The sequence below is a fragment of the Eptatretus burgeri genome, chromosome 3, assembly GCF_056783735.1.
Source record: "Eptatretus burgeri isolate ZD-2024b chromosome 3, Ebu_testis_v1, whole genome shotgun sequence".
In the NCBI taxonomy this organism is placed as follows: domain Eukaryota; kingdom Metazoa; phylum Chordata; class Myxini; order Myxiniformes; family Myxinidae; genus Eptatretus; species Eptatretus burgeri.
This window is the reverse complement of record NC_140963.1, coordinates 62,435,778-62,463,565: the sequence shown is the minus strand read 5'-3', so window position 1 is coordinate 62,463,565 and position 27,788 is coordinate 62,435,778. Positions and strand designations below refer to the sequence as shown.

Genomic DNA, 27,788 nt, shown 5'->3' with positions numbered 1-27,788 from the left:
CGAGTCAGATTGCGGTCGTGTGTGTCGGGGTGGTGCTGAGGTGTCATCCACCAGACAGCTGTCTCCTTGGGTTAACCTGAGGCGGTCCCTTCGGGTGGGTGCTTGGAATGTCCTATCCCGAAGAGAGGATAATCACCTGTCTCTGTTATCATCTGAGTTCAAGTGTTTGGACATCGGTATTGCAGCACTCTCTGAGGTTCGGAGACCGGATTGCGGCGAGACCATGGTGGGTGGTTACACCTACTATTAGTCTGGTCGCTCTGATGGTTGGCATGCCCAAGGAGTTGCTGTAGCTGTGTCCAATAAGCTGACTCCAATAATAATTGAGGTAACACCAGTCAACGAGCGTATTGTGAGACGAAGGATTCGTCACTCCTTTGGTGTCATTTCCCTGGTCTCTGAAAATGCTCCGACTGAGGTGAGTGATCTCACCGTGAAGGACGCATTCTGTGGTTGATCAGTGCCCCAGGCGAGATACTCTTCTCGTCTTGGGGGATTTCAATGCATCGAATGGAACTGACAGGGATGGTTATGGGACATGTGTTGGTCCCCATGAGTCTGGAACTGTGCACCAGAATAGCACTAAGTTCCTTGATTTTGCGAGAAGTCATGGACGAAAGATGGTTGGTTCATGGTTTCAGCGCCCATCGGCTCATCGCTGGACTTGGTATTCCAACGCTGGCAGTGTGGCAAAGGAGATTGACCATGTGCTCGTTGATGGTCGCTGAAGGATGATCTGGAACTGCAGGGTCGGCTGGAGAGCTCAATTCCTCAATGCTGACCACAGGCTTGTTGTCGCAACTCTGAAGTTGCAGCTTAAATCCAGGAGAATGGTACCATCCCAGCCGAGGCTGGATGTTGGCAAGCTCAAGGATGAGAGGGTAGCTGAGGAGTTTGCGAACAAGCTGAGTGGGGATTTGGGGGGGTCTGAGTGCTTTGGGGGATCCTGAAGAGTTGTGGAGTGATTTCAAGACCACCATCCTTAATGTTGCCGGTAGATGTCTTGGAACTCACCATAGGGTGAAGAAGAATTTTGTGTCTCAAGGGGCACTGGATGCCATTGACCACAGTTGCAGGGCCAGGCTGAATGGCAGAGCTGAGCTGTCCAGGGAGCTGAGGCATAAAACGGTACGTGCATTAGGGTGGACAAGGAGGCCTATGTGCGAGGAATCTGTGAGGGGGTAGAGCATGACCTGTGGACATGTGATTCTCATCCTGCTTGCAGGGGAATTCGCACATAGCATTCCTCCTCACCCATCCCTCAGTGTTCTGCAGTTGGACTAGAGTGTGGTGGGCTCTTGACAAAGCAATCCGAAGTGAAGGCCCACTGGGCCGGTTACTTTGAGTGGCTGTACCCGGCTGATGCACCAGCTGTCGAGTTGGATGTCAGGGGTGTTACTGTCCCGATTTCTGACATTCCAATCGACTGTGGTCCACCTTTGTTTGTGGAAACACAGGATGCGGTGATCCGGTTAAAATGGTGTAAAGCTCCATGGATCTGTGGCATCCACGCTGAACTTCTCCATGGTGGTGGAAATGCTGTACTCGGGTTGTTGCATGCAGTTCTGTGCTCTACCTGGAACACAGGCATCATCCCAACTGACTGGAAGAGGGGCCTTGTTATCCCTCTCTGGAAAGGGAAGGGTGATCGCCAAGAGTGCAACAACTACCGAGGGGTGATACTGCTCTCAGTGCCGGGCAAGGTCTTTGCTCGGATAAATCTTGACAGGGTTCACCACCATCTGCCTGAGCACCAGCATCCAGAGCAGTCAGGCTTTACACCAAATAGGTCAACGATTGACCGTATTCTTGCTCTCTGCGTCCTCACCGAACACAGACGAGAGTTTCAGCAGTGGCTGATTGTAGCCGATGTTGATCTCTGTGAAGCATGTGATTCATTGAATTGGGATACCCTCTGGAGGATTCTTGATCTTCGTGGGGTGCCACCAAAACTGATCAATCTGATGTCTGAACTATTCTCTGGTACTGAGAGTGCTGTGAGATGTGGTGGTACCATCTCTGACTTATTTCCAGTTGTTACTGGAGTTTGTCAGGGGTGTGTACTGGCTCCCACACTTTTCAGCACTTGTATGGACTGTATTTTGGGGAGGATGTCGGAGAGATCAAGCTGCATTGCATTGTTTGAGAATATCAAGATCTCTGACCTTGATTTCACAGGTGATGCAATGTAATCATCTTTGCGGAGACCCTAGATAGCCTTTTGGGGGCCCTCAAGGTGCTGAATGAGGAGTCTGAGGCACTAGGATTTCAGGTTTTCTGGATCAAAACTAAGATCCAGGCTTTCAATGACATCTTGGATGCTGCTATCATGTCTGTACCTGTTTGTGGTGAGGACGTTGAGGTCACGGAGAGATTCACTTACCTTGGTAGTGATATTCATGTCTCTCCTGGCTGTGAGCCAAAGGTCAACAGACGTCTGGTTCAGGCCTAGGGAGTCATGGATTTGCTGGATCATGGGGTGTGGTGCTTGCCGGAACCTGTACGGGAGGACAAAAGTCTGTGTCTTCAGGTCCTTGGTGCTGCCAGTCTTGCTTTATGGATGTGAGACTGGGACTCTGACCTGGGATCTGACACTGACACTTAATTCCTTTGGTACCAGATCTCTTCGGAGAATCCTTGGCTATTGCTGGTCGGACTTTCTGTCCAATGAGCAGTTGCTGAGAGAGACTCAAATGAGATTTGTTACCTACATAGTCCGTGAGTGTCAGCTGCGGCTGTATGGACATGTGGCTCATTTTCCTGATGCTGATCCTGCTCACCAGATTCTCTCACCAAGGGAGCCTCGTGAGTGGAGGAGGCCAATGGGCCGACTATGAGCCTTGTGGTTGTCGCAGGTTGATCGCCATCTCAAGGAGATGGGGATGGACCAGGCGTCTGCCTGGGGGATGGCCAGACAGAGGCCCCTTGAGTACCGGCGGAAAGTGGACGCAGTGACGCACTGCTGCGGCTCATGCTCCCATACCTGACCTGAAATGAAATTTGAAGAGGATATATATTTCAGGTCACTGAATTCAACGAGCCAATTCTATTTGAGGTCAACAGATCACATGGTCAACATAGGCCCAAGGTCAACAATTAAGGACGTATTTCTAAAATCCTCAATTTTCATCCCATTGACTTGACATTTGAAAGGGATTTGCATATCAGGTCACTGAAGTCAACCACCAATTATTTTTGAGCTCAAATTTGTTCGATGGATTTTGCAAGTATCGTGCTCTGCATGACGTCTTCTTGTTACTTGCAAAATCGAAGATTTTTCAATTATATTAGTCAGTCGATTTTTCTTATTCTGTCTGTCTGTCAATCGCCTACAGGTCATTTAAAACTGATTTTCACGAAACTTCACTAGGTTGTTGAAGTCGTCTCAACTGAGAAGCCTCTTGATTTTGAGGTCAAAGGTCATCTTGAGGTCAAATTTCTAAAATCGTCATTTTTTATCTGATTGACTTGAAATTTCAACAGGATTTGCATAGTCCATCACTGAATTGGGGAAACTATTTTTGAGATCAAAATGTCAAAGGTCAACTCAAGGTCAAACTTCTAAAATCAGCAAATTTCAATCTGAAAAATAATCAATTTTCATCCGATTGACCTGAGCTTTGATTAAGATTGTCAATTTTAATCTTGATGAAATGAACAATTTGATGTATCCTTGGCAACCTTTGGAGAGTGGGGTGTGGGGGGTGGGGTGGAAGTTGCAATTATCATGCTTTGCAGGACATCTTTTTCTTGTTTGTTTGTTTGTTTGTTTGTGTGCAGGATATCTCAAAAGTTGTGGATGGATTCGGATGAAACGTGGACAGGTTGGGTGTGTGACTACAACAAACCGATTAGATTTTGGTGAAGATCCAGATCCGGATCTGGCGACCAGAATTTTTTAAGCAATTCTTCACCGTTGAGAGATAGGTCTAAAACGATACATAGCATGATATTTCAAAAATGTAGTGGGCCCAATATGTCCTTGTGGATCAGGTATGCGCTCCACCGAGTGACCTTGTGATTAGAAACGTGTTTTTATCCCCCTTATAGTACATACATTTTACAATATACATTTGTAGTTTTTAACCACCTTACAGTGCATGTTATCCTGGTTAGTATTATTTAGTTATTATGTTGCTGATCTATTCAAGAACATGCTTGTTTAAAGTCACACAATGTTCTATAATAACGTCGTGCACAGTAGATAACTACTGTATGCTCGTCTGCATCAAAATTACTTAAAACCTCTAAATTAGTAGCCAAACTAGTGGTTTTCCTGATTTTTATATAAAGCTGGTGTACAAGCTGCACTTGTAATACCGTTGCATAAGCCCAATCAGAGTACGCACAGTGAAAGCCTTATATGTACCGTGCTGCAGCCCAAAGTGTAAGGACGATCGATTCGATCCACTCTTTCATCCTCTCACTCCACCACTCACCACTTCACAATCATCATTGATAAGTACTGTATTAAATTGTTTATTTAAAATTATTTAAAACTGATGCTGTATATTTATATAATGTCTTTTTTGTCTGGTGATAATTTTCTCTGTAACCAAACCCCCTCCCTTCCCCTTATTTACATTAACTATTATGGGGAATTTATATTAAAGTCACACTTTTAAAGAACATGATTATGTTCAGTGAGGACTTGCAGTATGTACATTTTAATACTTTTACAATTTTTACCACCTTGCACTACATAAGTTCTAATACTTATGTGTCGTTTTTACTATTGACACTACGTAACCAGTTTTAATACTTGTGTAGTTTTTACTGCCTTACACCACATAATAAGTTTTAAAACTTTTATAGTTTTTACTACCTTTCACGAAATAAGTTTTAATACTTGTGTAGTTTTTACTGCCTTACACCACACAATAAGTTTTAAAACTTTTATAGTTTTTACTACCTTCCACGAGATAAGTTTTAAAACATGTTTTTAACATTATAGTACAAAATGAGTTTTAAAACTTACAGTGCCTATAGAAAGTCTCGACCCCGTTTCCAAATTCCAAATTGCCACCTTTTGTTGCCTTATCGCTTGGAATTAAATTGATTAAATCAGACTTTTTGCACCTATAATTTACACATTGTAACCCATAACTTCCAAGTGAAAAAGAAATTCTACAAATTTCAGAAAATTAAAAAATACAAAACGAGAATATCTTGGTTTGATAAGTGTCCACACCCCTGAGTTAATACTTGGTGGAAGCACCTTTGACAGCAATTACAGCTGGAAGTCCATTGGGATAGGTCTCTACCAACTTTGCACACCTTGATTGGGAAATATCTGCCCATTCTTCTGTTCAAAACTGTTCAAGCTTGGTCAAGTTGTGTGGGGAGCCTTGATGGACAGCAATGTTCAAGTCATGCTTCAGATTTTCGATTGGATTTAGATCGGGGCTCTGACTGGGCCACTCAAGAACATTTATCTTCTTGCTCCTTAGCCACTCCAGTGTAGCTTTGGCTGTGTGCTTTTGGTCATTGTCATGCTGAAAGGTGAATTTCCATCCCAATTTCAACTTTCTTGCAGAGGGCAGCAGGTTTTCCTCAAGGATTTTTCTGTATTTTGCTCCATCCATTTTCCCTTCTCTCCTAATAAGTCACCTTGTCCCTGCTGATGAGAAACATCCCCATAACATGATGCTGCCATCACTATGCTTCATAGTAGGGATGGTGATCCTTGGGTGATGTGCTGTGATGGGTTTGTGCCAAACTTAACGTGTTGCATTTAGGCCAAAAAGTTCCATTTTGGTTTCGTGAGACCACAAAACTTTTTACCAAATGGCTTCTTAATCTCCGGAGTGCTTTTTTGCATACCTCAAACGGGACTCAAGGTGGGCTTTTTTGAATAATGGCTTCCTTCTTGCCACCCAACTGCACAGGCCAGACTTGTGGAGTGCTTGGGATATTCTTGTCACATGCACACAGTGACCAGTCTTTGCAATAAAGCCATGTAGCTCTTTCATAGTTGCCATTGGCCTCTTGGTGGCCTCTGATCAGTCTCCTCCTTATTTGCTCATCCAGTTTGGAGAGACAGCCTGATCTAGGTAGGGTCTCGGTGGTACCATAACCTTCTACTTATTAATGAACGTCTTGATTGTGCTTCAAGGGGTATTCAAGGCCTTTGAAATATTTTTATGTCCATTCCCTGATCTGTACCTTTCCACAACTCTCTCCTGGAGGTCTTTTGAAAGCTCCTTGGGTCTCATGATTGAGTCTTTGCTGTGAAATGCACTACCCAGCAGAGGAAACATACAGGAACAACTGTTTTCCTGTGGTGTTGATTAAAAAAAAAAAAATATATATATATATATATATATACAGTGGGGAGAACAAGTATTTGATACACTGCTGATTTTGCAGGTTTTCCCACTTACAAAGCACATAGAGGTCTGTAATTTTTATGAAAGGTACACTTCAACTGTGAAAGACGGAATCTAAAACAAAAATCCTGAAAATCACATTGTATGATTTTTAAATAATTAATTTGCATTTTATTGCATGAAATAAGTATTTGATACATCAGAAAAACAGAACTTAATATTTTTGGTACAGAGATCAGACGTTTCCTATAGTTCTTAACCAGGTTTGCACAGACTGCAGCAGGGATTTTGGCACACTCCTCCATACAGATCTTCTCCAGATCCTTCAGGTTTCGGGGCTGTCGCTGGGCAACACAGACTTTCTAATGGGTTCAGGTCTGGAGACTGGCTAGGCCACTCCAGGACCTTGAGATGCTTCTTACGGAGCCACTCCTTCGTTGTCCTGGCTGTGTGTTTCGGGTCGTTGTCATGCTGGAAGACCCAGCCACGCCCCATCTTCAATGCTCTTGTTGAGGGAAGTAGGTTATTGGCCAAGATCTCGCGATACATGGCCCCATCCATCCTCCCCTCAATACGGTGCAGTCATCCTGTCCCCTTTGCAGAAAGGAATCCCCAAAGAATGATGTTTCCACCTCCATGCTTCATGGTTGGGATGGTGCTGTTAGGGTTGTACTCATCCTTCTTCTTCCTCCAAACACTGCGAGTGGCGTTTAAACCAAAAAGCTCTATTTTGGTCTCATCAGACCAGATGACCTTCTCCCATTCCTCCTCTGGATCATCCAGATGGTCATTGGCAAACTTCAGACGGGCCTGGACATGCGCTGGCTTGAGCAGAGGGACCTTGCGGGCACTGCAAGATTTTAATCCATGACGGCGTTGTGTGTTACTTATGGTTTTCTTTGATACTGTGGTCCCAGCTCTCTTCAAGTCATTGACCAGGTCCTGCCGTGTAGTTCTGGGCTGATCCCTCACCTTTCTCATGATCATTGAGGCTCCACGAGGTGAGATCTTGCATGGAGCCCCAGACCGAGGGAGATTGACTGTTATCTTGAAGTTCTTCCATTTTCTAATAATTGCGCCAACAGTTGTTGCCTTCTCACCAAGCTGCTTGCCTGTTGTCCTGTAGCCCATCCCAGCCTTGTGCAAGTCTACAATTTTGTCCCTGATGTCCTTAGACAGCTCTCTGGTCTTGCCCATTGTGGAGAGGTTGGAGTCTGATTGAGTGTGGACAGCTGTCTTTTATGCAGATAACTAGTTCAAACAGGTGCATTTAATACAGGTAATGAGTGGAGAATGGGAGGGCTTCTTAAAGACAAAACTAACAGGTCTGTGAGAGCTGGAATTCTTACTGGTTGGTAGGTGATCAAATACTTATTTCATGCAAGAAAATGCAAATTAATTATTTAAAAATCATTCAATGTGATTTTCAGGATTTTTGTTTTAGATTCCATCTTTCACAGTTGGAGTGTACCGATGATAAAAAATTACAGACCTCTACGAGTTTTGCAAGTGGGAAAACCTGCAAAATCGGCAGTGTATCAAATACTTGTTCTCCCCACTGTATATATGTATATATGTATATATGTATATATATATATATATATATATATATTTTGCAGTACATAAGTTTCATAACTTGTGTAGTTTTATAATGCATCTACAGTAGATAAAAGGACAGTGTCCCATTTCCTATTTCCTCTCTTACTGCTTCACGCATCGTCTTTGTTGTATGCACCAAACTTTGACCGCATAACTAAGAATGTCTTGATTCTCCTTACAGTATCCAAATTTACTTCTATGTTTTATTCTGTTTGGCCCAGTCGAAAGCAGATTTTTCTCAAAGCGTTTGCCAGGATGGATGACATCGCAGAACTCCAGTTGGCAGGATTCAAACTTCACCGTCATGTGATCGTTGTCTCCATTTATTCCGTTCATCCCGACATTGCTCGATGGCCATCCTGGCCTGTGAAATGCCATAACATCCCATAACTTATTCTTGATGGGTATATCCAGTAGTTATTTCATAAAGTTGATGTTGGCATCTCCACTCTATAGAAGTGCCTCATGTTTTCCCAACAAAGTTACTCTCAGGCACTTAAGAGTCATCAACAAAGTGTGGACTGACATCTCACATAAGCCAGATCAGACATGTTTCCTGCAACTTGTAGGTCATTAGTAAGCCAGATAGGTTTTATCAGCAATTCTCTCCCAATATAATACAATTCTGCTGAGATTAGTTCCCCGATGGAAATATGATTATGTACTGGCAGCTATGTTAATATATTATGCACAATAGCCCTCAACGAAATTGCAGATCTTTGTCTACTTGGGAAACAATTTGTACCTATTATAAGGACAATTGTCATTTTTATTATCCATTAAGCCTTGCAGAAGAAATTCCATTAGGTGATAACTGTATCTTCTTTACACTTTGCCCAAGTGTCTGCCAAACAAAGGATTTGCTTATCATGCTTTTACAACAGTTTTAGATGGAGAATGTTCAAGCCTCATCAGTCGAACACTGCACAAGTGTTGTATTGCGCCCTCTAGGTCGTGTGGTATTTTGCAGAGAGCTGGCAAGCCTTTCATGTCACACCCACGTACTCATCAGCGCACTACCCAAAATAGCCATAAGCTTCTTGGAAAGGGTGTTGGACCTTACAAATGCAGGTAGTGAAGATGCAAATGTTTAATTACCAGTGGGCATAGTTCGTTGGGGCACAGATCTCTGATGATGATGTTCTTAACCTGAAAAAGAGAATCCCAAAGATTCTGCCCAGCTCGGCAGAAGACGACAAAGGATGTGTTGAATTGCGTGATGGAGTTGGTACCCTTGGCATCAACTGTTGTGTTGCACTCTGTGGTCAGAATGTGACACAAATTGCAGACATGGATGTCAAAACGGAAGAAATCAGCTCTTTGGCTTGGATTGTAAAGTTTTCCAGAAATGGAATGAATGTCAAAGGCAAGATTGACCAAAATAAAGTGTAACAAACAAACCGTCTTTGTTTTGACTTATCGCTTGGTGAGTAGAGTTAGCATAAAGGAATAAATTGTCGTTGAATTATCTCGCGGAATGGGTGAATGACACAAGGCATTACTGTGCATGGTTTTTCATTTGTCGATTAATTTTTTTTCCTCTCCTTGAACTTAAATCCCTTTCCTAACGCCACAATGGCTGGTATCCTTCTGGACTGTCATTTGGCTATCAGCCTTGTAACGTTTAACCAAGTGTCCTTGTAAACAAGTTTTCACTTTGTTTTTAAATCTCTGAAGCACCCTGACGTGGTTTGGTAGACCGTGCCATGGCGCCCATCTATCCAGCATTTCTAAAGGGATCCTTTTGATGCAACAGCTGCAGTTTTCTAGAAGCTGCGTTATCTAGATTTTTTTCAAGGACGCGACCGCGTCCTGCTCGTACTGCTGAAAGCAGCCGCTTGTCGTGACCAAGGCTGGTAGTTTTGTCCTTTTGTTAGTATTTTGAAGAAGAGAGGGAAAAACATTATCAGCTAACTTTCCTACTGGGTGTCTGGTGGTTTTTGTGGTTGTTTATGGCAATGATGGCTTCCATTTTTGTATCAGTGGCAATGTGGCAATTTTGTATTATGCCTTTCATTGAATCTTTTATTATCCAACTTGGGTTATGCACCAAAACGATGACGAGTTTATGTCAAAAAAACAAAAAACTTTGTTGCACTTACTTCTTACAGGAAATTAATCTTTTTATCTCTATTTTAGTTGATCAAGATGAATGGCTGTGTTGGATTTGACAAAAGCTGAGACCTGATTTTTGGCCCAGCTGCATTATCTTGGCCTTCACCTCACAAGTACAATAGCTCTTGTATTGTGACGAGACGGGCGCTGCTAGTTCCTTCGATTGTACCTCTTCGGCATGTGCATTGTACTCTATCGCGTTGCTCTTTCCTCAGGGAGGGGACGGTGAACACATAATGAGTGCCCTATCTCGATATTTTTGAGAGAGGGTGAAGGGGGAGGTGGTTTGTGACTTCCATTGCTCTTCTTCCACGCTGCTTGTTATATATGTATTTCTGTTCACAAAAAAAATCTCAATCGTGAAGAATTGTTTTAAGACTGACTTGCAAATCTGATTGCATTATACGCCTGCATTGTAATATAAACGTTTAGGCTGATAAATGGATGATCTTGTATTGCGAAACGGTAAAGTGCGGAGGGGTCAGCAGACAGATGGGCAGCGCATAGATCTCGGGTTGCTGTTTAATATTGAGAACCAACTCGATATGAGGGAAGTGTGAAAAGTCCAAGCCTCTCATGAAAAGTCAGTTAATAGAAAGTGTTGATGTTCCTTTGTCCTTTTTGTATAAAAATTCAGTTGAAGTTGCTGCACATAGAAAGAAAAGTTTTGTTTCATCCTTGAACCTGAACAATCACTTCTCCATTTCCACCCCCCCCCCCACCTTCTCCAGGGTGTGCCATAAGACAGGAAAAGTTTGAAATGCTTATTATAAACTAGAATGTACAGTAAAGCTTAAAACCCAAAAAAATTTTTGAAGAATAACTAATAAATTATTCTCTTGTTATGCCGAGTTAATCACTTCGGAAAATTTGAATTTGATGGACTCCAACCGGCACAGTTGCACTGAATCTAGGGTTTGAATCGGTGACCGCCACAAGATAAACCTCTGACTGTTTTCAACCAAAAGTGCCAAGCGTACCTCCTCGGGATGGTCAACAAACATAATTTCCGGTTTTTTAGGGAATGGACCAACCTGGTGATATTTGCCCATTTACCTTTACACTCTCCAAGAATAACAGCGTCGTGTGGTCTCACTGCTACTCACATTTGCAGTCCGATGTTTTTTTTTTTCTTTGAGGGTCCTGAATCTAAATAAGCCATAAAGGTAACTTCAGAAAGGTGCGTCCATATACTGAACATTTTCTTCTGGAGATGATGCCACAACACACACAGCTCGAGCTTCAGGTGGTGGTTCCAGGATCACTTTCCCAATCTCATTTCCTACAGATCTCAATTTCCATGGCCTGCTTTCCCTGTATCAATGAAAATGTCTTTCTTGAGAGACCCGATGACTCTTTATGAACCAAATGACATGAACGATTTCAACTTCCTTATGAAACTCTTCGGGCGACGATTGAAAATTTTGCCACATTTTGAAGATGAATGATAAAATAAAAACTTTATTTCTTGCCGTTTTGGCGTATCCTGCGAATTGATACCATTGTGGGACCCAAAATTCTGGTCCATCAAAACTTGTCACATTTTTGTGGCGTACCTTGTATAAAATCTCGTGTGTGTGTGTGTGTGTGTGTGTGTGTGTGTGTGTCATTTGTTGCCATTGCTGTCTCATTGCAACACAATTTTCAAAATGTACTGTTGCTTACCTTGTGTATCGGCCATCATCAATGTAAGGCGCTTAAAATACCACAAATCATTGTTCTTTTTGCCCATGTATCAGTACAGACCTTGAGATTACATGATTTTGGGCACATTACGAGCGAGTGTAGTGACCGGAGGGGGATTGGGGGTGAAGGAGGGCAAGGAGAGAGTTGGATGGAGTGAGGGGGTGGTGGGGGGAGAGGAGTTTCCCATCCTTTACTGAAAGCGATTGTTTTTGGGGGGAAGAAATGATAAAATCATGCTGTCAGAGAGCATTTGAAAAGCTACATGTATTTTCCTCTTCCAAACATTTCCCAGTTGAATTTGTTTTCGACAATACTGCCAAAATAATATGAGTTCCCTTCCAAGGAATTTTGATGTGGGAGAAGGTCATCAGGTCCATCGACTCTGCGCGAAGGTTGTCAACCTATGGTTGTTTGTCCTGTCTATTCTTTTTAAATGCTGAGTGTCAAGTAATGAAGCAGTATGTACAATTTTAAAAGTCTTTGTTGTGTTGTCTGGGGTTCGAACTGCTGACCTCAAAGACTTAGAGCGGATGCTCTAACCATTACACCACTGAGACTGTTCAATGTTTATTTATTTAATTGGCAGTGCGATCAATCTGTGGACATTAATTGGGAACATTTATTTTGGGCACGGCGTTGGTCACTGTTGCCAGCATGTAATCTAAAGGCCTGCAGAAATCATACTGTTCCAGAATTGGTTGGCAGCAGCAATGAGTGAATGCACTAATCTTGGATAAGGATCGTTTGGGTTGCATCACTTGCAGAGCCTCATGTTGGTAATGGCCAGTATCATCATTGCTGTGCTGTGAAACAGTCAAGACCCACTGAAGGGCACAGTCTTTGTTAAGTGGTCAAAGTGATTTGTAGTTCTGATAATTTTCACTACACCTCGCTCACCTATGTCGATGGCAGGTGGCAACCATGAACAGTTTGAAGATGGCTGGCTTGTCCAAAAGGTGAAATAAAATCCCACTGGGTTGCTTGCTAGAATGTGGCAACTGAAGGCACAAGCTGGTAAAGTAGACGAAGTACGCTTGTCTGCCAAAGTATCGACCTTTACGTCTCGGATTCGGTCTGACTTGCTTTCAGAGGAAATACTACAAATCTCATTTTTGGCTTTAGGAACAGGATAAAGGAAATGCTGATCTGGATGAACGTGTCATTTACTCAGCGTTAACCCAGGAGCTCCGTGTTTGTCCACAAATCTTCTGTTAGACACCACGTTTTTTTTTTTCTGACGCACGTGAACCTGTGAACTTTATTTGAATGGTAGTTTTGGAACACGTAACACCCCTGATTCCACCAAAATCATGTTTGTGGGGTGTCTTTTGGAGGCTTTGCTTTATGGATAAGGTGGTGGGCTTGGGATCCTAAGGTCCTGAGTTCAAATCCTGCTCGGCTGTTGAATTAATACCAGGTGAGGTTGACTCTGCCTGTCATCCTTCTGAGGTTGGCAAAATGAGTACCAGCTGGCTGGGATGATTGAGACATTTGAGTATCCTGTGTCAGAGTGGCGACCTGTCCAGGATTGTGCCCAATAGCTTAGGAGGTTGCTTCGGCAGCATCGATGCTCTGCACAGAGTATGGTCCCAATGGAATGGAATGGAATTCTGGAGACCTACAGCTGCTTCTGCAGGTTGTTGTGGAAATTCTATTGTTGAGGGTCTTGTCTTGATTTATCATGTAGGTGTTATCAATACCAATGTATTTTGTCTGCCCAGGTGACTATTTGCATGAACTTTCCTCCTCTCCACAGAAACGGCTTTATTTCGTCAAATTGTGCTTCATACTTTATGTGTTGTTGTTGTTCTTCTTTCGGCTGCTCCCATTAGGGGTCGCCACAGCGGATCATCCTTTATGATCCGCATACTGATTTGGCACAGGTTTTACGCCGGATGCCCTTCCTGACGCAACCCTGGTCGCCTCTTACGACACAGGGATAAGGATTGGGTTTCGCCATGATTCCGGGCTGCCCTACACCCTCTCATAGCGCGGCCCAGCGCAGAGCTCAAGTCCTCAAGCGATCCTCCAACCCAAACCTCCGAGTAGCCAGATTGCAGGCGCATGCCACTACGCCCGGTATGCTTCATACTTTATGGGTTCCTTAAAAATACCTGGAAAGTGCAATTTTAAATGCAAAACATGCAAGATGCTTTATTTATACTTTGAGGCTTTCCAAGAAGCATTCAATGCTTGAAGTAAAATAAAAAACAAATTTCAAAAAAATTTCAAAAAAAAAAAAATTCAAAAAAAAAAAAAGTTACTGTTAAAGAAAAATCAAGAAATCGGCAACATGCGTCGCGTGCTTTTGACACGGTCTGGCACCCTGCCCTGCTCACCAAACTCTCTTCCTATGGTATCCAAGGCCATCTCCCCTCATGGCTCGCGGACTTCCTCTCCTGTCGCAGTCAATGTGTGGCCCTAAATGGAGTTCTCTTATCCACTCTTGTCCAGGCTGGAGTTGCTCAAGGCAGCATTCTGGGCCCTGTTCTTTTTCTGGTTTTCATCAACGATCTCTCCGACTCTCTGGAAAATCCTCTTTATCTCTTTGCTGATGACCCCACCCTCTGCCGTACCATCTGTCATCCCTCAGACCGGCAAGCAGCGGCTTCTTCACTCACTGCAGATCTGGGTAAAATCACAAACTGGTCCAACACGTGGAACATGTCTTTCAATCCGGACAAATATTACACTCTCACTATGTCTCTCCAAAAGGACCATTTGGACCCCCCCCCCCCCCTAATCTATATTCTCAACAATCCTCTATAGCCTGGTGTTGGCCCATTGGTTAGGGTGGCGGCTTTGGATCCAGGGTCCTGAGTTCAAGCCCCGTCGGCCGCTGAATTAATACACCAGGGGGTTGACTCAGCCGGTCATCCTTCCGAGGTTGGCGAAATGAGTACCAGTTCCAGTGTGTGTACTGGTAGAGGGGCACTGCATCAGCAACACAGACACGCTTCAAGAAATGATAGCTACCCCGGCAGCTAAGCTGCTATACGACCACCACCAACAATCGTCTGGAAGAAGTCCTTTCTTTCAAGCTTCTGGGTCTTACTATCTGCCATGATCTTTCCTGGGAAATCCACATTTCGAACCTCGCCTCCAAAGCCAGTCGCCGACTGGGAATCCTCCGTCGTGCAAAGTCCTTCCTCTGCCCACCTGAGCTCCTGACCACATACAAAGCTTTTGTCCACAGCCTGATGGAGCACTGCTCTCCCGAATGTGCTGGTGCTCCTGCCTCCCACCTTTGTCGTCTTCACGCTGTGGAAACCAAGGCATTTCGGATCATTGGCATCTTCCACGATGAGGCTGATTCTTTGGGCCTCTCACTCTCTCACCGCGTGCAGGTCGGTGGTCTTTCTGTCTTCTACCGTCTCCTCTCCGGTCTTCCCCCCCCCCTGCTGTGTCTGCGATTTGTCCCCACCATATTTCCGCAAGGCGCTCAAGGTCCGCCAACAACCCCCTTCTGGTAAAACTACCAAAATCACGACTCACTGCTCACCTTCACTCTTTCATTCCTCTTTTTCCCCACCTTTGGAATAAACTTCCTCACTCTGTTCAATCCCATTCTTCCCTCCAGGCCTTCAAAACAGCTGTTCACCACCACCTCTTAAGGTCCCCCATCCAAATCCTCGATCTTTTCTACCCCCGTTAATCCACCCCAAACCCACCTCCTTCAAATTCCCTGCTTTCCTTCCTGAAAGTCCCTGTAATGTCCATCTTGTGTACCCCGTGTTCCCCACCCCACCCCATCCCTCTCTCTTCCACATATCTCCTAATGTCTCTGTTCCCCACTGTTTTGTCCTTCCCACTCCCACCCCTCTCGTCTCATGCCCCCCTTGCTGTGCGTTGTGTGTTAGCTCTCATACGAGCCTCGACAAGGTATACAAAAAAAGCCACTCAGTATAGTGTATACCTCCACCAGGATGACCAGTTTACGTTTTGTATCCCTCTGATAGGCCGGATCTGCATCCGGACCTTCACCAAAATCAGAATGGTTTGTTTTCGTCACCAACTCAACTCATCCACCGAGTTCTGCTATAATCCATCCATAACTTCTTGAAATATCGTGCTATATGTCATTTTTTGTTCTATCCCTCAATGGTGAAGAATTGCTTCAAAAATTCTCGTATCCGGATCTACACCAAAACCATAAGAGCAAAAATTGTATGAACAGATGGCCGAGGAGGCCACTTGTAAGACACTGTGAAGTTGCTGTCAGCTGACTTTCTGGTGCTGATGGCAGCTCAAAAGCGGATGACCTAAAGCATGGAGATTATGACTGACGGTGAAAGTCCCAGTGTACTTTTCAAATATTTATTCAATCTTTTATTGGTCTTTCCTCTGGCCTATACTCCACACTTCTTGACTATATTTGAATTTGTTTCCGCGCTTGTCATGTTCCCTGTCAGATTGTGTTGTAATTATTAAGGGAACGGGAGGCTCATCCGACCATTTAATTTGTCGTGTGGATAAAGACTCATGTCCAATGTTTTGACCACAGAGTGGCCTTCAAACGGGACGACACATCGCTTTGCCACATTTGCCATGCCCTAATATGCTCCTGGAGGGAGTGGGAGTGATGAGTGGGTGGGGAGGGGGGATATGGCTTTGGCACCTGTCTGCCAAAATGTCACAAGAACGACGTCATTTTCGTCCTCGTCTCAACATAACACTTCATTTGGTGATTATAAAAATGATGTTCTCGTGGCATTTCTGCAGATACCTGCCTTAGCCATAATAACCATTCCCCATCCACCCTCCCCTAATATGTCCTCGCCCACCCATTCACCTCCTCCTTTCCTATCACCACTCACACCCTCCCGTTCTCCTTCTCAAAGGAGTTCGGTATATTAGGCCCTGGAGAATGTCATGCATAGTCCAATTTGAAGGCCACTCTGTGGTTAAAACGTCACACTTGAGCCTTTGTCCACGTGACAGTCTTCAGTGGTTGGATATGCCTTCCGTTTGCTCAATTGACGTCTTTTCCCAACAGTACCCAAGCTTTTGTTACAATTGTTTGCATTTGATAAGCTGATGCCTTTTTTTTATTTTTATTTTTTGTAAAAGTGGGGAAGGCATCTATTTCTCAGTTTAACATACTGTAGTTGTACCTTTTTAAAAAATTTTGGGTAGTCGATCGAGTCTAAAAAATTTTTTTCGAAAAAAAATAAGTTTTTCTGATTAAAATTTTTTTTTTGATCTACCCTTATTTGTTGGTCGTGGTGTCGGTCTGTCCGTGTGTGTGTTTGTCGGGGGTTTTTGACCCCCTTGCAGTTGTTCGATTTTTGATGAAATTTGGGTGGTAGGACCAGTTTATGACCTCGTTGTGCCGCGTAGGTACTGGTTGCTAACGCCCCTTTGATTGCCTAGCAATGGGACTTTAAATTTTTTAAAAATCATAAAAAAATTATTTTTTCGAAAATAAGAAAATCAGGCCACGAGCAACTGTGGGCAGTACATTCAGCCATATTGTCAAAAATTTCCAGCCAGATCCTATGAAAACTGTCGGAGAAGATAGACTTTGAATGAACCCTGGTCAAAAACAATAAAAAAACGAAGTTCGTTATATCTTAGAGACTATGAGTCAGATATACATGAAACTGGTATGGGAGGTTCATGGTATGTCCTAGTTACGTGTGAGAAAGAACCGTTGCTATGGACCCCTCCGTTGCCTAGCAACGGCCGAAAAACCTCTAAATGTGGGGGAATTTTAATGAAAAAACAATATGCAGCATTAACCCTTGAAGCTAGAATCATGAATTTTCTTGTACTTAATCCTCAGGTCATTCCCCATCGAACGGGCCCATCGCGTCATGTTCTATTGGGTAGTCGACTACCCATGTCTGCCTACCGGCTTGTCTTTATTTACTGCTTGATATTCTTATACTTTTACAGGTCATGCAGTTGTTGTTCTTGTCATGATGTCTTTCATTGACAGCATGAAACTTAACTTATGGGTGATTTTTTTTTTTTACCATAATTATTCTTTCCTGTCCATCTGACTTGTAATTATGAGCTTCTTCATCCCCTTATTGAGTGACAACTTGGTGATGGTATATGATTCTTAGTTAACAGAGTTAACTAAGTTAAGTTGGGACAGAGTTAACACTGTTAATTCTACACAGTTATTAAAAGGTTGTTTGTATGACGGTCACTTCGTTTTGAAAAAAAAAAAAAATCAATGTAGAATTGTAGAATTTGAAATTGTCATTGAACAAAGCGCAGATGAAATTTGATCCTTGTTCGAGTTGAGTAAGACTGAGGCTGGAGAAGTCTTCAAAGTGATTCGATATAAAATGGTCACGTTTGGGATTCAAATGTGTCCTTGAAACGTCCCATTCTGAGAAAGTTTGACATTGTTGGACTTGCGTTAAATTGTCTCTCGGAAGGACAAGCACGTAGATTATCAAGATGAAGACGTTTTGTATTTTGGTGAATATGTTTTGGACACGGAAACCTCATTCTCTCTTTCTTTTGTATTGCAGATGTTGTTCGGCATATTCATTGAGCGTAGTGATCTATTCATTTCAGGTAACTCTTGCTGAAGTTATTTGGAAGACAAGAAGCAGATCCTCAAGGAAAAGCAACGGTGAAGACTGAAAACTTAGAAGTCGAAAAATGGGAAGGAAAAAGATCCAAATTGCTCGGATAACAGACGAAAGGAACAGACAGGTAAAGATTTTGCTTCGTTTTTAAAATTGCATGTGGTTCCTGTACACACACGCACACACACACACACACACACACACACACACACACACACACACACACACACACACACACACACACACACACACACACACACACACACACACACACACACACACACACACACACACACACACACACACACACTGTAGGTACATATTATGTTTTGTTTTGTTTTTATAATGAGGAGCTTTGTAGTCAAAGTACTAACTGCCTTTCTATATCACACGTGTAATCCATTTTGCTGAAGATGGCTAATCTCTGCCTTTCTCACCAAGCCATGGCGCCAGATAGGAATTCTAACCACGCGAGCTCGAGGACAGGTGGCCAGTGTGTTGTGGCATTTAGGGTCACAGCAGTTTGGAACTGTCGAATCGCCACACGTTTGGATAAGCAAGCTAACTGCTGTACATTCCGACAGTACATCTCGTGTTTTGCCGATAACTTTGTGGGATGTCCTTCCGTATTGATCAGCTTCATTGCATTATTGCAGCTGCCTCGAGATGGGTCAGCGCATTTTGCTTCTGGAAAAGCATTATGTGGTTTTATCGCCATACCAGCCAGTGAGTGTGGAGCCTGAGTGCCCTGGTTTGAATCCAAGTGCTCATTCCTTTTACATATACAAGGTGGTACAAATGTAGGTGTACAGTCAAGTTCATTCCCAATAATCTTAATTGACGTTAATACTAATTACTCATTAAAACAGAAAAGTTCATACCAATCATTCATGCAAAAGTAGATGATCCTAAACACATTAACTTAACGGTATGTACATTTACGTCGGTCATAAAATTACAACTGTATACCTATTTTTGCATCACCCTGGATATGCTCTTCTACCAAAAGTCATAGGAAAGCCAATTTCAGCTTTGATGATTGTGAAAGTGGCCTTACCTCAGGATGATCTTAACTATCTTACTCATAGCCAAATCGGCCAAGGGCAAGAGCTTTTTGAAATGGAGGACTGCACCGACGATTTGGTTAGCTTTCAAGGTCCAGTACTGCATTCTCCTTTTATTTCCTCCTCATTAGCCCATCCCCCATGCAGCGGAAGATGGGGTTTTGCAATCACGTGTGTGTCTGTGTGCCTGTCCGGGCCGTAACTTTGTTTACCATTTGAGCTTTTGTCATCAAGTTTTCAACAAAGCTTTATTATGAGAATATGGAGAAGTCCAATTAATAATTTTGTTGAAATAATTTTCATTATTATTATTATTATTATTAGCTCACCTGGATGTTAGTCCGGTGAGTTTATGCAATCGAGCAGAGTGTGTAGGTCAGTCAGTCAGTCAGTCAGTCCTGCTTTTTTAGCTTATCTGGAAGTTAAATTCCAGATAAGGTATTGTTCATCGCACACCGTCTGTCCATCCTTCCATTTCCTATTTCGACTTTTCCGGCCAAACCGCTGGGCCGATCCGGCTGAAATTTGGCAGCAACGTTCCTCTCCTGACTGCCAACAGGGATTGCAAAGTCGTTCCGGTCACATGACTTAAAGTCGTTCCGGTCACATGACTTTAAGTCGGTCAAAATAACCGACTTAGTAAATTTATTCACAAATCTTCTTCTCCTGACCCACCAGTCAGAATGCTACCAAGTTTAGGTCACATGAGGATAGGGTCCTGATAAATTGCGGAGGCCATGCTGATCACATGACAGGAAATGTGTCAAAATGGCAGTCATGCAAATTCCTTTCAAAATCTTCTTCTCTCGACCACCCGGTCAAAATGCTACCAAATTTGGGTCGTAACATTAGGCCACCATTCAGAATGCTACCAAATTTGGGTTACATTAGGCCAGGGCCCAGATAAGCCACAGGGCCAGTGGTCCTATTTTATTAGTGTTATTCTTCGACCATTTTTTGGCATTTTTTTGCTCTATTATTTTTTTTAACTTTTTTTTATTCTCAGAAACCACTTTTTCAGGGTAGGAGCACCCCCCCCCCCCCACAATGGAGAATATTTTAATGATCATTGTGATGTCACAGGTTACATTGAATGGCAGCCATCGAAACACAACAAATAGATAAAAATTACATCTCTGAAACAGTAAATCGGAAAAATTTGAAACTTGGCACATCTTATTATACTCCAAATGGGGAATAAAGGATTGCAACGATGACGTCATTGGTGAAGTGTTCGACCAGCCATAAATGTTTTAATCAAAATCCTTGTTTCCCATTGATATTGAGTGTGGATGTCCAGGCCATAACATTTTTACTAATTGAGATTTTGTCATCAAATCTTCAACAAACCTTTATTATGAGATTGTGGGGAACACAAATTATTAAAATGTACAATTTTTAAAACTGTCATTTTCATCAAGTTTCGTTCAAGTGCAAAGTGAACGCAGATGGCCTTTGCATTTTGAGATGCTTTCTGGTTATTGACATTGGAATGCTGACTGAAGGAAGTCATTGCTTCTCTTGTATAGGAGGACTGTTCAAAAAAACCCCCCAAGAAATTCCATTCATATTTTTTCAATGGAGAGGTGTGTGTGCATGTGGTTTTAAATTTGAATGTTCCAACCTTTGTGTGTTACCCAATGGGTGAACAGTACGTCATGCACTGACTCCTCCCATGAACCAATCTCTAAAACGTCAATGAATGCACTTCTCACAGCCCGTGGCATGCTGCAGGATAGATAAAAGCCCAATCATTCATGCTGCGGAGATCCCTCCATAGGAGGAGGCAGTGCATGAAATGTGGTTTACACATTGGGTAATTCACACAAAATGTTGGAGTATTTAATTTTAAATGACATTCTCGAATGCCCTTACAAATCAATCCCTTTGGTGACTCAAGTATGGTGTTTGCGTGGCAGGTGGTGTGTGTATGTTCCAATTCGCACGACAATGGCCGTGATTAGAGACGTGTGTGTGTGTGTGTGTGTGTGTGTGTTTTTTCACACATCTTGTTTGTTATTTATTGGATTGTCATGAATGATAGCGAGTATCACATTTGTCAAACTTTTTGAATGCCTTATGTTCAGCACAATGGATATATCACTCTCTGTCGTTGTTGGAGTGTAGAGTGGAAGACCAGACTCAAATAAATCATTTTCTTTTGTTTAAATACCATTTTCCATGAGGAGGAGATTGGGACCATACTCTGTGCAGAACGTTGGTGCTGCTTAAGCAGTCTCCTTGGCTATTGGGCACAATCCTGGACGGGTTGCCACTCCGACACAGTATACCAGCATGCTGGCACTCATTTTGCCGACTTCTGAAGGATGACAGGCCGAGTTAACCCCACCTGGTATTAATTCAACAGCTGAGCAGGATTTTGAACTCAGAACCCTCGGATCCAAAGGCCACCACCCTAACCATTGAGCCAACACCAGGCATACATTTTCCATTAATAATTGCAATAGGTAGCCAGTTCATCTTTCGGGCCATCTATTTACAATGTATGCCCCATGGAGATGGAAGTGGGGGAGGGAGAGTGGTTGAGGCTAAATTTCAATATTAAAAACTGAGAAAAGGAAGGATGATAGGATAGAAACAAAGGTAAGTGGATGTGAAATGGGAAGGGAATCGGTGTGGAGAAGGCCTATATATTTGCAGAAGCAATGCACATATTTCCCCCAACAGTTGCAAATGTAATGTAGTCGAATGTAAAGGCATATTGAGTCATGGATGTAGCGATAATGTCTGAGTATGTGACATTTTTCGTTCATCATCTGGTATGTGACCTGATGTGACTTCAAGGTACTCGATTTTTCGAGCTATGACCACAGGGCCTTGTGAGAAGCAAATGGTGGCATTTATCAATAATGCACATCGTCAGAGGGATGGCAAACGAGAGGCATTCGGGCAGGTGGGGATGAGTGATAGACTGTGGGAATGCAGATGGCACAGCGAAACTGCCCTTTAAACCCAGACCTTGTCTTAGACCCAATGTACAGCTGTTTGAAGATGCTCGTGTTGTGGCCATAAGCGATTCTGACACTCTTGTACTGTTCCAAATTTGTTTCTTAAATTGATGCCTGATGATTAGTAGTTTTTCTTTATCACTTGAAACGATTCTATGTACTGCTGCATTGATATCTGCAAGTTGACCAAAAACCAACAAGTTGTCAATACAGCCAATCCGACCAAACGTCATGGGGCCTCCTTTTCCAATTGTGAATTTTCCACACCTGTCTTTGTATAACTGATTATCATCAACACCACAGTATAAATATCGTCGGGGAACAGATTAATCGCTCGGTTTCAGAGAATCTTGTCACAGAGCAAGAGGTTGATCAAATTCTAAATACAGATGATAATCGGCTGCCAAAGAATCGGAGCAGTTTCAACCTTTCACGCCATCCTCGAATCGACCACGACAGACATCTTTAAATCAGAGTAATAGACCATTAGCAATACCAACCCTGATTTTTGATCTGGCACATTGTTGCAACTCACGTCAAGAGAGTGGAGAACCCTGCTTTGGGATTGTTAGGTGGAACATTTCCAAACTTAACAGACTCTTTCATCACGGCGTATATGCAAAATGTGACGAAAGAGTTCTCGGAATCGTCGGGATTTTGGGCAAGCACCAATGCAGTTCCTCAAGCCATTCCAACGACCATGAAATAGCGACTACGAACGTGTTTTTCGTCATTGTGGTCAAAGCACGGCATCACGAGGCATGATGCAACAAACTGGTATCCATGGACATGAAAATGTGAAAATTGATTTTGTTGAGTGGCGAGTCCAGGTACACTTTGCTGAATTCTGATAGCAGGGTTTGTGAGGTGTTTTGGGCTATCGGTTACGGGCTTGACAATAACGACCACAAATATCTGAAAGAAATGGGCTATGCACTGTGGGAATGAGGTAGAGTGTCACTTCCACCCAATCAAAAAAATTAAAAAACACAGTTGGTAGATGTGAGACTAAAGGTCTGAGCTGTATTAAGAGCACGCGAAGGACCCAAAATGCTGTGAATGACCACACACCAAGGTTTGGTATGCATTGTCAATAAAATTCATCCCATCGATCGGTAGTTTAGTGTATTTGCTTGTTCACGAAAAGGAAAGCCTGAATGACACATCGCTTCTGACTTTGGCTTTGTTTCAATACAAACTTGACAGAGACTTTGTTTATTTACATTACCCAGCAGGAGAGTCTGGTAGAACTGCCATAAAGTTCCAGGGAAATTTATTTTTTAATATCCACTCTGTGTATAGATATGAAATAGTAATAATTTGGTAATAACAAAATCTTAGGAGTAATCATTTTGATTGTACTAGTGTATTGAAGCCTGCTTGGTTTCCGGGTCTCATTCATTCATTTTAATGCTCAATCTCCTCTCATACGGAATGCGATATTTCACAGGTAAGTTACAAGTGTCTGCTTACTTGAAAGGGCCATCTTGCACAAACAGGCTTAAACGTCAAGATGAGTCATTTTGTGGAACGTCATCACGTGTTTGCATCATCGCTTTGCATTCATTACCCAGATTACACGGCACATCATTACAGGATCCTACGTGTTGTTCTTCTGGACACATCGGGCACATGTAATTTTGCAATGATGTCTTCACAGGACGCAAGCTTCAGGATGTTCTTTAAAATCAGCAATGCAGTTGCTTCAGGTGTCTTAACCGATTGCAAGATTTCTCATGACGATTTTTTTTTTAGGGGGGGGGGGGGTTGCTCAGCATTTTGAACAGATTGCTAAGACAGCAGAACCAAACGACTTGAAACTGCTTAACCATCACCGCTTGTCAGCATATCATGCAACGGTGAAGCCCGATGAAAGATAGCAACCCACTGCATTTGTACATTGCAGTTCATTAACAATGGTTTGATTCATTGCTGCACAAAATGCCACTCGCATGATCTTGTGGTTGGTGAGGATGTTCTTGATTCATCAGTATGCGGTGTGATGTACAATTTGACTGTTTTTACACAATCGATCCACATTTGTTGGATTTCTGAAAATGTATATATTTCTTGGATATATGTTGTGGTCAAAAATCTCATATTTTGTGACATGGGAATTTCTCAACTGCATGGCCCTCTTGGTTGGTGAGCATTTGGGGTGAAAAAAATTGTCAAAAAGTCAGAGCTATCAACAGATTACTCTGGGCTCACCTTGAAGCCAAGGCCAAGCTGTAATGGAGCACCGTGCTTGCCACTTTGTTCATAAATACTGGTGTTATCTGCTATTCTCCTTCTTTTCTTTTTCCCCTTCCTTCTAATTTTGGAAGAGAATGGCATCCGAGACCCTGGCATAGAGCCATTCTTTAGCACAACAAGAATTTCTGATACTCAGACTCATGTAAGAGGATGCCACGATTGAGGAAACTGTAGAGATCGAGTCCTGGCCTTATGCAGTTGTAGGCTGTCCATACAATGTCGTTAAACCACAGACGGCTTTGCTATTCCCAGTCCAGACCTCAAATGCTGGATAACAAATTTTGAACCACCTTTCACACCGAAAAGTGAAATAAACAATTTTCAGGTTCCTTTTCAAAGCTTTCTCAGTATTCCAGCTGCCAAGTAGTTGATTGCTTGAGGAATGTAACCAGTTTGCCAAAAATGTGACATTTTATTTATTTGTGATCTGACTGGGAAAGGCTGGCAGTGTATATATTTATTTTGTTTTGGTCATCGGGGAATTGAAATCCGGTTATGATTTGTCGACTTGGACAAACATTTGATGTCGGACAAGGACATTGGGAGAGATCCTGTGATCTTTTACATAAATTATGACATTGGGAGACAATGGACAAATCAATGCAGTCGAAGGGATTTGAACCTGTAATCCCAGAATCACAAGCCAAGCATTTAGATCTGAATGCTAAATAGACCAACGCTCCAATTATGGTTTCTTTACTTCTACTGACATTCCAGCTTGCAAGTAAGAAAAACAAAAACAACAAATTTTGCTTTCACTTAGTTACGTGCATCCCAGATGTTGTATTACTTTGCGCAACCTGAAACCTTGACATGAAAATTAACTCGGGTTTTTAAATGGACTTGGTTGCCATTATTTAATAACTATAGTTATCTTTGTAGAAAGATTTGTCAGATTGTAGGCTTTATACTAATTGCCCCATACGCTAGCTCATTAGATGTTAAAGATCTCTTTGGCTCATAAGGAAATGGATAGGACATTATGTGCTGGGACCCTACCAGAATTCTTGAATCCCTGCCAGATTGACAATACCCAGACATATTTCATGAAGGTTAACTGCAATTTTGACACCCCCAATAATTTAAAGGGTCGAACTCGATTAACTGTTATGAAGTGGAAAATTCTTTCATGATAATGATTTGTTTACTTAAAGATTGATCACATCGGATGGTATTTGTGTTAGAGTCTTTAAATTGTGGAACAGAAGCTTTTTCCACATGGCCTTTAGTTGTACGATCATGCAGTCAAGGTTGATCTCCTCGGCCCTCCCCATGGAAACTGGTATTTGTCCAGGAGCACCTTTTGCATCTATCTTTTTGGCCTCCATTGGCATATCCCTGTGCACCAATATCTCGGTTTACGAACAATATACGTTCCTGAAAAGTACTAATTAAATCGAAAGTTTGTAAATCTGGAGAGATTTTTCCCATAGATTTCATGATATAGTGTGGGGATGTGTTCCACCCAAAAAGATTCCACCCCAAAATTCATTAATAATGGAGAAAATATATAAAGGTACAATAATAATACTTACTAGCCGAAACCCCGTCACAGACGGATTCCGTTCATTCAATCACCCTCACCAGCTCAACCACATTCGAAGGACATGGACTGGACAGGGTGTGCTTGCCCCCACCTACTCATCCCCCACCCCTGCCCCATCCCCCCCCCCCGCCTTCAATTTGCTTACCCCCACCCAAAAATTTAATTACCCCGGCCCCGCCCCCGCCTCTTCACTCCCCGTCCCCCGTCTCTTGATTCCCCGGGCCCCCGCCTCCCTGTCCACCCCCTCACACTCAACCCCACCTAATTCACCCCAGCCCATGCCCACTCATTCCCCGCCCCATTTCCCCCCATCTCCCGCTTTCAATTTGCTTACCTTGCCCCCCGCCTCTTCACTCCCTGCCCCCGTCTCTTCATCCCCAGCCCCCGCCCCTTCACTCCGCGCCCCCGTCTCAACGAAAAGTGTTTATTCTGCTTCAGAGTTGAAAGTTGACTATTGCCACTATGTGCGATGCACTCTTACAGGTACGAAGTTTCTTTCAGTCCAGGTCACAGTACCGAGAAAAATGTGACGCGACCTTTAGAAGGAGCACAAAATTGGTCCTTCAGTATTAATATATAGAAGATACAATGTTTCTTGTTACATTTTTTGTGTCAAATTCACATTCTGAGGTAGTCAGCATGTGCAGAAGAGGGTTTTACATTGCAGACGCTATTTTCGAGGAGTGGAATTTCACCTCTCAGCGGTGACGGTCTGTCGTCGACAGACGTAATGACGTCAGCGAATGACCGATGATGTCATGACGTCCTTACGCCTCTCAGCGGTGACGTCACACGTCGCCATGTAAAACGAAAAGTGTTTATTCTGCTTCAGAGTTGAAGGTTGACTATTGCCACGATGTGCGATGCACTCTTACAGGTACGAAGTTTCTTTCAGTCCAGGTCATAGTACCGAGAAAAACGTGATGCGACCGCGAGGAGCACAAAATTGGTCCTTCAGTATTAATATATAGATTATTATGATTATTATTATAACACTACTGTCACTTTCAAGCTATGCAAGCGATGGTACCTCTTAAAATGTGAAAACCACCCATCACTCGCACCAAAAGTCTCCATAGTGGAACTTTCACCCTCACTGCACTTTAAATCTTCCAAAAGGCTCTTGGACTTTTCTTTAATGACCATCATGTTAACCGGAACATTTTTTTTTCAGTTTGGCTTTCAATCTAAACAAACGCTCTTTTGCAAATGCTCCATATTTTCCATTACAGAGCCACGTGTTTTGGTGCTTTTTCACGACACTTGAGGGTGTCGCATATTGAGCACGTACCATGATCTTTTATTTGTTGTTTCATAATCACCGTTGTACTTGCAAGGCAAAAGTCACTTGCAATATCCATAAGGTGGGAAACAGCATCAAACTGTCTGAGAACTTCTCGTTTACTTTTTTTTACGATACCACCTTCCTGTCTTTCGTTCCACTCGTATCACTTCCTTGAGCACTTATCTTTCTTTTAGGAGCCACAGCTATAGATGAATGTGTACAGTACCAAAATATAATGCACAAGAACGTTTGAGTAAATAAAATGCACTTTAACACTGCATTTCAGCACAAAAGTAATGACATAGCCATGTCGGAGAGAATGATGGAAGCAACGATATAACATCATCCCGGATGTAAGCGAGTGCCGCTGTGGCGTTTTGTAGCGAGATAC

The 27,788-nt window shown here is 42.8% G+C and overlaps 1 protein-coding gene across 17 annotated transcripts in view; it reads left to right on the top strand.

Moving 5' to 3' along the window:
* The window catches only part of LOC147030044 (myocyte-specific enhancer factor 2C-like), an 81,952-nt gene that overhangs the window by 18,573 nt on the left and 35,591 nt on the right, over positions 1 to 27,788 (top strand). For 14 of the 17 annotated variants that reach the window (XM_085873725.1, XM_085873731.1, XM_085873726.1 and 11 more), the window contains one exon: positions 18,264 to 18,404. In XM_085873725.1, coding sequence (XP_085729851.1) covers positions 18,351 to 18,404 — 54 coding nt within the window. In that variant the 5' untranslated portion in view covers positions 18,264 to 18,350. Of the gene's footprint in view, positions 1 to 3,780; positions 3,830 to 13,561; positions 13,809 to 18,246; positions 18,405 to 27,788 lie in introns of those variants that run through there. The other 3 variants (XM_085873724.1, XM_085873730.1, XM_085873728.1) reach the window with 3 other exon arrangements.